Source organism: Gekko japonicus, unplaced genomic scaffold, assembly GCF_001447785.1.
Source record: "Gekko japonicus isolate JY-2015 unplaced genomic scaffold, Gekko_japonicus_V1.1 scaffold1170, whole genome shotgun sequence".
Classification (NCBI taxonomy): Eukaryota; Metazoa; Chordata; class Lepidosauria; order Squamata; family Gekkonidae; genus Gekko; species Gekko japonicus.
Window position 1 is genome coordinate 320,951 of NW_015168082.1, and position 10,433 is coordinate 331,383.

The window sequence follows — 10,433 nt, forward strand, 5'->3', positions numbered from 1 at the left end:
CTTAAAAGAGAAAAGCAGCATGGCCTCCTTCTCACATACAAGAAGACGGGTTGAGTTTAGGGTAGCACATCTCCGGCTTCTGCTAGCCCCCCCCCCCCCATGCAAAGCTTCACAGCCGAAAATAGGCATTCTATATACGTGCATAACTCGATTCTCATACCACTCCCTGAGCTTCTTCTGCCCACAAACCCTACATGCTGGTGAGGAATCAATATGAGGTAGTGGTTATAGTGTCTGTCAAGGAACTGGGAGATCCAGGTTCAAATGTGGGGTATACATGAAGCCAATCGATAAATATTCCCCTCATGGTCTAGACTGAAGGTTTAATCTCACAGTGGATCAGGCGGTAATTTAGGACAGATGAGCTCCAGATCAAACACATTCGGTGTTATCTTCATCTTGATTGGGGTCATGGGGTGATAGGAAGCACATCTTCACTGGAGCACAAAGGGATTGTTTGAGAAAGTTCTCCGAGAAGGCCACTCCAAAATCTCCTCAAAAGACAAAATGGTGACCAGTGCTCCCTCTAAACTGTGGAGTCTTGTGAGCAAAAATTCTTCTTTCTGAGCTACCGGCATTAAAGTGGTGAGCGAGCAATTTGCCTACTGTATAAATTAATTTGCTCTGGAGCCATCCTTCCTGAGCTAAGACAAATATGTGTGAGCTGGAGGCTAAAAAACTGTCGGGCATGTCAGGCTGAATACATTACACCGAGGATGACCTAATAGGGACAGGTGGGATTTTTCTGGGTGTTGTGTTGGGGGGGGGGTGCTGTTATTCACAAGATCACAGGCTGCAATCTCAGGGCCCAGGGCTGTCAGTGCACGCACTTAGTGGCTTCTAGGGCTTCTGTGCATGCCTGCTTGTATTAACTGCTGCATGGAAACCAGAGATGGGAGGACGTCATCTGACCTTAGTGACTTTTTTTGCTTGGTGGTGGTGGAAAGTGGCATCAAGTCACAGCTGACTTACGGCAAACCCGTGGGGTTTTCAAGGCAAGAGACCCTCAGAGCTGGTTTGCCATTGCCTGCCTCTGCCCCACAGCCCTAGTATTCCTTGGAGGTCTCCCATCCAAATACTCGCCAGGGCCGACCCTGCTTAGCTTCCAAGATCTGATGAGATCAGGCTAGCCTAGGTTATCTAGAACCACACTCAAATACTCAAGGCCAAGGCTGTACTGACTGCAGAGTCACCCCTGAACAGCCATAAAACAGCCATAAATCTGCTACCATAAAACCAAGAGATCAAATGAAGTGAAAGCGGCAGTCTGGACGCTGCCATAAAATCTGACAATGAATCAAAGTGAAAGTGGCATGCCATGCAGAGAGGGACTTCTGTTCCAGCGTGGGTTTGGTAAAATGGGGGGGGCAAATGCTAGATGCAGACCGGGCCTGGGACAGGTAGCTAATTCTCTCTAAAAAACATGTAGGGATAAGTCCAATCTCTTCAAAGCCACATGACTGTAATTACACATGTTGAAAAGTATAAGCCCTAGGCTCCCTGGGTCCTTTTCACACACAAGTCTCTCTCTCTAAACTAGGGATGCCAACTCCAGGTTGGGAAATTCCTGGAGATTTGGGGGTGGAGCCTGGGGAAGGTGGAATTTGGGGAGGAAAGGGACCTCAGGGGGTTATAATCAATTGGGCTTCAGACCTGGCTTTGGGACCGAGTCAGCATCTGGATAAAGGCATGCCAGCCCTGTTGATCCTTCTGAGTCTATCAGCGGTCTCTGATACAGTTGACCATTTGGTCCTGATCGACTGCCTTGCCTCCCTGGGGGTAAGGGGCACTGCCCTTAGTTGGTTTTCCTCGTTCCTCCAGCAATGCTCTCAGAGGGTCGCTTTTGGGGAGGGGAGGTCTTCCCGACAAGACCTGAACTGTGGGGTCCCACAGGGGTCAATCCTCTCTCCAATGTTATTTAACACATATATGTGCCCTCTTGCCAAGATTGTCAGGAGGTTTGGAGTTGGGTGCCATCAATATGCTAATGACACTCAGCTCTTCCTTCTGCTGGATAAGAAGCCGGTGGTAGGGCTCTTGGCACTATCCCAGTGCCTGGATGTGATTAGTCCACTGGTTAAGGGAGAACTGGCTGAAGTTGACTCCATCCAAGACTGAGATGCCAGCTGGAAGGTCATTCCCGAGACTTGAGGGTGCCCAGTTGACAGCTGTAGACTCTGTAAAGAGCCTTAGGGTGTGGTTGGATTCTGCACTATCATTGGATAAACAAGTGTCCGTGGTAGCACGGTCAGTGTTTTTTCACCTACGCCAGGCCCCCCAGCTGGCTGCTTATTTGTCTGGATCAGACCCTGCCACATTAATCCATGCAACGGTCACCTCCAGCTTGGACTATTACAATTTGCTTTATGTAGAGCTACCCTTGTAAATGCTTTGGAAACTGCATGTAGTCTGGAATGCAGCTGCCAGGTTGCTGGCTGGAACATCACGATCAGCTCATATTACTCCAATTCTGCAGCAGCTGCACTGGCTACCAATTAGTCTCTGGATTTAATTCAAGGTGTTGGGGTTAACCTTTAATGCCCTTAATGGTCTGGGACCCGCATACGTACCTTTGGGACCACCTCTCCCGCTACAACCCTCTGTGTCCCTTCCGTCATCGTCTAGGAGCCTCTTGCAGGTGCCTGGCCCCAGGATGGCTTGGTTAGCTGTCACCAGGGGAAGGGCCTACTCAGTTGGTGCTCAGTTGGTGCCCCTACCCCGTGGAATGCATTCTCAGATGACGCCCATTGTTTTTACCTTATTGGTTTTTTTGTTGTAAGTCGCCACAAGACCCTTTGGGTGAGCAGTGACTAAAAAATCTGATAGATAAATAAAATACAATGCCATAGAATCCACACTCCAAAGCTACGCTTTTCTCCAGGGTAACTGATTTCTATAATCTGGACACCAGCTGTAATTCGAGGAGATCTCCAGGCATGCCCTGGAGGTTGGCAACATCACTCTAAACATGTTGTTTTTGATACAGTGGAGGCTGTCGTTGTTCTTGCTGCCTTCTTCCTATAATTTTTATTTATTCATTTAGTGCACTTCCGTCCTGCCCTCCTTTTAAGGAGCTCAGGGCAGCATACATGGTTTCTCTCCCCTCCTCATTTATACCCTCACAACAGCAACCCTGTGAGGTAGGTTAGGCTGAGAGTGGCTGGTCCAAGCCAGCTAGTGAGTTTCATGGCAGAGAGGGGATTTGGGTCTCACAGGTCCTCCTCCAGCACTCTAACCTTGATGCCACAGTGGCTCTCAAGGCAGAGAGTGCCTGATACCAACTCCACCCTGATTCCCAGCATCTCCTAAGTCTGTATGACTCTCCATATTAGAGCACAGAAATAGCCTGAAAGATAATCTCCACACACACACACACACCCTGGTCAATGAACATTCAGTCTGATGAAGAGTTCTGGAGATTTTTGAAAGCTTGTCCACTGTGTATTGTGTAATTTTGGTTGCTCTTACTAAAAGGGTATTGACGTTGCTTTGGTGCCATTCTGTGGGCCAGTGTGGCTGTTTGGAAGGTCTGTCGGTAGGTAATGTGAACAGCCTCTGCCTGAGACCCTGGAAAGCTGCTGCCAGTCTGAGTAGGCAATACTGACCTTGCGGGACCAAGGGTCTGATTCAGTATAAGGCAGCCTCACGGGTATACGTAGTTGTAGAACCTTCCCTACCTTCCCTTCCTCTCTTTGAATTTCTTTTTGATTAAAATGGAATTGATTAGAAACTGAATAAAATCCCTAAAAAAGAGGGAAAGAAATGGACCGTTGCACTTCGGGGAGAAATCCGGTCAAATAAGAAAGTGTCTCTTAACAATCCCAGTTGGAGGTGACACTCCTCTGAATGAAGGGATCTGATGTGGGACAGAGGACCAGAACACACCTAGTATCAGCAGTGCCCTACGGAGAGCCAAGACATACCTTGCTTGTCCCCATTAGATCATCTCTGTGCTCGTCAAAGTCTCCTCTTTTCCATTTACGGCAGAGTGTTCTTTTGTCCCTTCCTGCTTCGTTTCTGGACTCATTTGTTCAAACAGTTTGGACAGCTTGGTCAATCTCATGCTGCTTTGGATGTTCCTGGCCGCAAAAGCATAGAGCAGGGGGTTGATGCAGCTGTTAATGAACATTATCGAACCTGCAATGAAGGTTCCCTGGTTTGCAGTCTCCTCCAGAGCTTCGGATGCCTCCATGTCTGAATCTTCCATCACAGCTGAAGCAACAGTCATTAAGTTAACAACATGATGGGGGAGCAAGCAGAGAGCAAAGGACACCACGATGGAAGCGACCAGCCGGTTTGATCGTTGCCTGGATGAGCCCCTCATGCCGCTGATTCGTTTGGCGATGCACACATAGCAGATGGAAATGATGGCAAACGGAACCAGAAAGCCCACCAGAGTCTCTAGCAAGAGACAGGCCACCTTCTGAGAGTTCGAATTGTAGCTGCGGGAGGCACACTGTAGGCCAAAGTCTGTCTCCACTGTTTCTTGAAAGGGAAGGATGACCGCTCCAAAAGCAATGGAGACAAGCCAGATGAGAAACATCACTAAGTGGGTGGACATCTTGTTGGTCCTCCGTTGAACAGAAAAGGGGTGAAAGACTGCCATGAACCTTTCCAAGCCCAGGGCCGTGATCAGGAATATGCTGGCATACATGCTGCAGTAAACAACAAAGACGAGGCCCTTGCAAGTGGCAGTCTCAAAGAGCCAGTCATTGGCAAAAGAATAAATCCAGATGGGCAAGGTCACAAGAACCAGGATGTCAGCAATGGCTAGATTAAGGATCAGCATGACGGACAGAGACCGTTGCTTCATTCGTCCACAAATGGTCCAGATCACAAAGACGTTTCCGGGAAACCCGACGGCAAACGACAAACTTAGTATGGTGCAGACCAAAAACCTCACAATGGAAAATGTTGGATGATTCTCATTTTCTTCCGACAGACTCATTCTTCTCAAAGCAACTGTCTTTCTTTGGACCAGAGTTTTTTATTGGTTCTGCACACACTGCTTCGTTTCTACAGTGGCAAAGAGAGTCCCAGGGCTCTCCGACTACAAAAATGTAGCTCGTGACTTCGGCATTCATACCAATAGTAGTTTCACATCCTGTTTTTTTTCTGTAGAATTTTTTTCTGCCGAGTTCAGACTTTCAGGACTTGAGAAAACTAGATGCCTTGTGTGCAAAATTCTGTGCTGTTGGTTTGGTTTTTTTAAAAAGTGATTCACATGTGGTCTGGAGCCTAGTGACAGACAGAGCTAAGGATGATAGAGGCAGTTTTGCCCGTTTTACACAGACACACACACAGACACACAGATACACACACACACGCACACATAGGTGGCTTCTGTCCTAACTATCACCTCGGGTCAAACATGACTTGTAGGTTTTCAGACACCTCCAAAAACCTCCAGAACTGATTGTGATTGCAGGATGATAGGATGAACACCATTTGTAATTATGTCGTTACCATGCGACCTTCTAGTCTTTCAAAAATCCTTTGTCTCACTATAGCCTAACAAGGACAGCAACTCCACACATTCTGTCAATTTATCATAAGAACATAAGGAGAGCCCTTCTGGATCAGACCACTGGCATCTGTTACCAGCCTCCTGTTTCACACAGTCGCCAACCAGTGGCCCTGGAGGTCAACAAACAGGACACCTAAGAAATGGTTTGCCTAAACCAGGAAATCAGGGAAGGAATGACAGCACATGAAAGCAAGTTCAAGGGATACTTCTTATGATTGTGCTGTAATGTTAGAGACGAGACTCGAGGCAGCAGGTGAACAGTGATAACAGCTTTATTCAACGGAGTCAGAAGAATCAGAACGAGACAAACAACAGAGCAACAGGCTCCTTTTTAAACAGTCTGGGCTTGGCAAGCCACGCCCACATGTCAGATAACAACCAATCATATTTTGTACATAAGGACCAATCACTTTGTTTCCCTCCAGAACTTCCCTGGTTCTGATAGGTCGTTTACAATACCTTGCATCAGACTCAACCTCAATACATAAATTCATTCTATTCCATACATAACATGTAATTTGTAATGTTTTGGGGACGGGAGGAATTTTTAAACAAATGGACTGCTATACTGAATAAATGTTCATACAATCTCATGCTGCTCATAATAGATCAAGCTGTTCAGGAGTCTGAAAAAATAGAAACAGACTTTAAGGATATGGAAGATAAATTACAAACTACCATGTCTCTTGATAATTATAATGCTTGTCTTAAAACATTAGAAGAGGAATTAAAAATGTTTGAAAATAAAATTAGAGAGAGTAAAATCAAAAAATTTGAGAGGGTATATAAGTGGGGATTTTCAGCAGAGAATGACACCAGAAGGGTCTCTTGGGCAGACTCTAAACATCTTGTGTCCGATATAGACACTACTGAAGGAGAAGACTCAGCAAATACTTTGGGTGATGAGGGTCCATCCTATAGACCCAGCCTGTATAGACATACTAAATATAAGGCGAGGCAGAATTTTTTTACAACAACTGCCTCCAAAATGCAGGGGGAAGAAGCCCTAGTTGTTAACTTGTCATCACATAGCCTTACATCTGAGGAGTCCCGGATTTTGAATTTGGGTCTTAGCTTTGTGCCTACTCCCTATAATAGTTTTAAAACATGAGTTGATTTATTCAAACTGATACGTAATCTTAAATTAAGAGACTTTTTTTGGTGCTAATGAAATTAGAGAAAATAATCCATTTAAGCCTAGGTCACAATTTATACCTTATTGTTATAAGCCAGCTATTAATGTATTTGAAAAATTGGTATTAAAGGATATAGAAAACGTAGAGAGATCTTTTAGAAAAATTAAATATAATTTGACTGCACAGGAGCACAAAATCTTACTCAATTTGTCTAAGGACCCTAATATCATCATTAAGGAAGCTGACAAGGGGGGAGGTACTGTTACTATGGATAAAAAAGATTATTTGTCTATAGTGAATGGATTATTACAGGATACTGATTCCTATATGCCTTTACCTAGTGATCCTACGCCTAGAGTATACAAACAGTATTAAATGAGGCTGTAGCTTGGGATTATATAGATATGAACACGGCTGAATTTCTTCTTAATAAAACATCTAGAGAACCAGTATTGTATGTATTGCCTAAGATCCATAAAGTCAGCATGCCACCTCCAGGACGCCCGATAGTGCCCAGATCTGATTCTTTCTTAGAGCCCATCTCAAAATTTTTGGATTCTTTTCTTCAACCGTTTATTTCAGATATACCATCATACTTGAGAGACACAAAAGTTTTCATTAGGAAAATAGAGGGCATGACAGTCCCAAATGATGCTATTTTAGCCACTCCATCATGCTGCACTCGGGTCTGGAACTGCTGAACTACCAACCTTCTGGTCTGCAGTTCAGCCTCTTAACCACTTGAACCACCACAGCTGATGAAACTTCTGGTGAACTTCTGCTTAAATCCAGACGTGATCACTGACGCTTTAGGATTTTGCAAGTCTGATTTACCATAGAAATTGTTGAAATCCTAAAGAGTCAGCTAGAAGTGGACACATGAACAATGTCTTTCCCTCTCTCGTTTCCCCCCCCATCACTCATTCAAGCAGTGGCTGGGGCCATGAGGCACTGGCAGAGGGGAGATCACTTGCCATACTGGGTAAGATAATATCAGGGCTCTGGACGTTTTTTCCTTTACTGACCCCGAACTTTTACTGATGTGAGTTGACAAAATGGCCGTATGTTTACTTGGATGGACGTATGCTGCCCTCTTAAGGCTATTCTGAAAACTGCATCCAGTCTTTAAATACAAAATACGGTTGCATCCACATGTAGCATGTGTTGTCCTCATACCAAGCTGAGAAACAACTGAGATACCAAATGACTTGCTGATAACTGTTGATGAAATTATTTCCCTTTTAATAACCGCTTTGGGGAGTAAAAGAAGTAAGAGCACCACAAAAAATGGCGATATATTATTGATAGGCTTGCCAAGTTACTCTCCCTGTGTAGCCCTAGTTCCTTCTATTGATCCTGTCTACATTTGGTTCCTCACTGTTCAGTGGAATGGGCTAGGAGAGGTGGCAGAAGCATGGTTTAAACCAGGACTCTGCAACTGACAGCTCCAGAGGCAAATGTGAGTCAGTACAGAACCAGTTCAGGATCTTTCAAAAAGAAAATGAAAATGAAATCTTAATGTTCAGGTGTATTGGAGGGGTTGAATGGAATGCTAGAATAATCAATGTGTGAAGGGAATGGCAGGCAGAGATTTTTACAGATACTAAACAGAAGGGGGAATGATAAAAGGTGAACCCTTGCCGATAATCCAAGCGCAAACCATGTCAGTACATAATCACGCTGAGTGCTCTTGTGTATATTTATCACTCCTTGTGAGACCTTCTTGTGTGTGCCACTTCCTAGAAAAGGATGTGCAGCAACCAGCATTCAAGCAGTAGAAGCTTTAAGGATTATCAATCAGCATGTCAATTGCCAGTAATGTTGAACTGTATAATTTTCCTCAGTAGGATAGCTGTATTTAGAATTGCCAACCTCCAGGTGGGGTCTGGAGATCTCCTGGAATGACAACTGATCTCCAAGTTATAGCGAGCAATTCCCCTGGAGAAAATGGCTGCTTTGGAGGATGAACTCTATCGCACTTCATCCCTGCAGAAAGAAGGATGGAAGATGAACAACAGAATGAAACCGAGATGGTATGGCTGATGTTGTTAGGTCTGGTGATTGTATGTTCAGAGTGAATACGGGGACAAACTGCAACTGATAGCTCCAGAGCCAGTTTGGTGTAGTGGTTAAGTGTACGGACTCTAATCTGGGAGAACCGGGTTTGATTCCCCACTCCTCCACTTGCAGCTGGTGGATGACCTTGGGCAAGCCACAGTTCTGATAAGAGCTGTCCTCGAAAGGGCAGTTCTCTCAGAGCTCTCTCAGCCCCACCTACCTCATAGGGTGTCTGTTGTGGGGAGGGGAAGGGAAAGGAGTTTGTAAGCCACTCTGAGACTCTGAGTGAAGGGTGGGGGGGTATACATCCAATCTCCTCCTCCTCCTTTGGCAATTTTGGTTTATTGCAGACTCCTAAATTCATCTAAAGTCACCTCATTTCCTGGCTCAAGTAGATTTACAGGTGAAGAAGAGTTCTCCAGAAGCAACCAACAAACAAGGAAATCCCTCCAGTCAGAGACATTCCGAAGTGTGAACTGGAACATCTCTCAGGGATCTGCTCTCCTTTTAAACCTGTGACAGAGAGACAATTGCCAGGTACGGAAGGGCCTTCAGCAGTGCATAATTGTTGGGTAGGGCTGGCACAGGGATCCTCAGTATGAGAACTGGCATTTTTACGAATGTGTCAGCAGGGATGCTTCTGCATCTTGGCTTTCCTGCATTTTGGTTTCCTCACCTATAATTTACTGAGATATTATGTTGCATATATGGCTGAGAACGTTCGAATGATGTAAGCTTAATGGATGTGTATCCCAGAGCCCTGGGCAAGCAATAGCCACACCTTGCCTAACACAACAGGGGCTCTGTAGGTGGGTGGCCCTGGGGGGCTAGCGATTGCTCTGGCTTCTAAGCTTTAGGGAATCTTGGTAGTTCCCACAAGGGGGACAGGCTTGCGTGGCTTCGATCCTGTTGCTGCTTCAGCTGCTGACACAGCAGCATCAACGCTTCCCGGTGGCCGGTTTCCCCACAATTCCCCTGCCCCGGTCTCTTGTCAACAGCCATTGCCTGCCCCCAGGCTACCAGGGCTTTTCAATGTTTGTAAAAAATAAGCAACATCATACTGTTATCATGATATAACAATATGTGTAACAGGTTATCTGAATTCTCAGCTGTCATTTTTTAAAGCAAATACATCTGTAGCACCTTCGGTTGTGGAGACACGAAGGGAGCGTTGACCCTTGAAAGCTCATACCTCGTAAATTTTGTTGATCTCTTGAAATATACTGGGTTCAGACGCGTTGAGTGATCAGCTCATGTTTTATTAGTGATTTCAGCTAAACTAAAGACAACAGGACTGAAGCCCTGCTTAAATGCGTGCTCAACACCACACCCAACACACACCCACTCCCCGTGACTGGCTATTTACATAAGAACTCCTGTACAATAGGTTCCTTCCAGGATCCTGGTCCCCTATTGTTCTTTAAACGAGGCTAAATCCATGCTAAGGCGAAACTCGAGCTCAGTACATAACGTCTCTAAAGAGCTACTGGATTTGAATCTAGCTGAACAATAGGGCTACCCACCCTGAAGCCTTATATCTCTGTAACAGAAGGAGTTAGAGACTTTTTTAAAAAGAAAGCTGGGAATTCAGAGAACCTGTTACAAATATGACAGAACAATGTTCAATTGCCATTTTTTAAAAAGTCCGCCTGTGGTAGGAGAGGAAATGGCTGCCATGGGGACAGGATGAGATAGGGATCCCAAGTCCCCCC

The 10,433-nt window shown here is 45.3% G+C and overlaps 1 protein-coding gene across 1 annotated transcript; it reads right to left on the reverse strand.

The window, feature by feature from the left end:
* Window positions 1–3,937: 3,937 nt before the first annotated feature.
* On the reverse strand, window positions 3,938–4,948 carry LOC107113368 (leukotriene B4 receptor 1-like). Its single transcript, XM_015414694.1, has one exon. The coding sequence runs from the start codon at window positions 4,946–4,948 to the stop codon at window positions 3,938–3,940; it is 1,011 nt and encodes a 336-aa protein (XP_015270180.1).
* Between the last annotated feature and the right edge of the window lie 5,485 nt (window positions 4,949–10,433).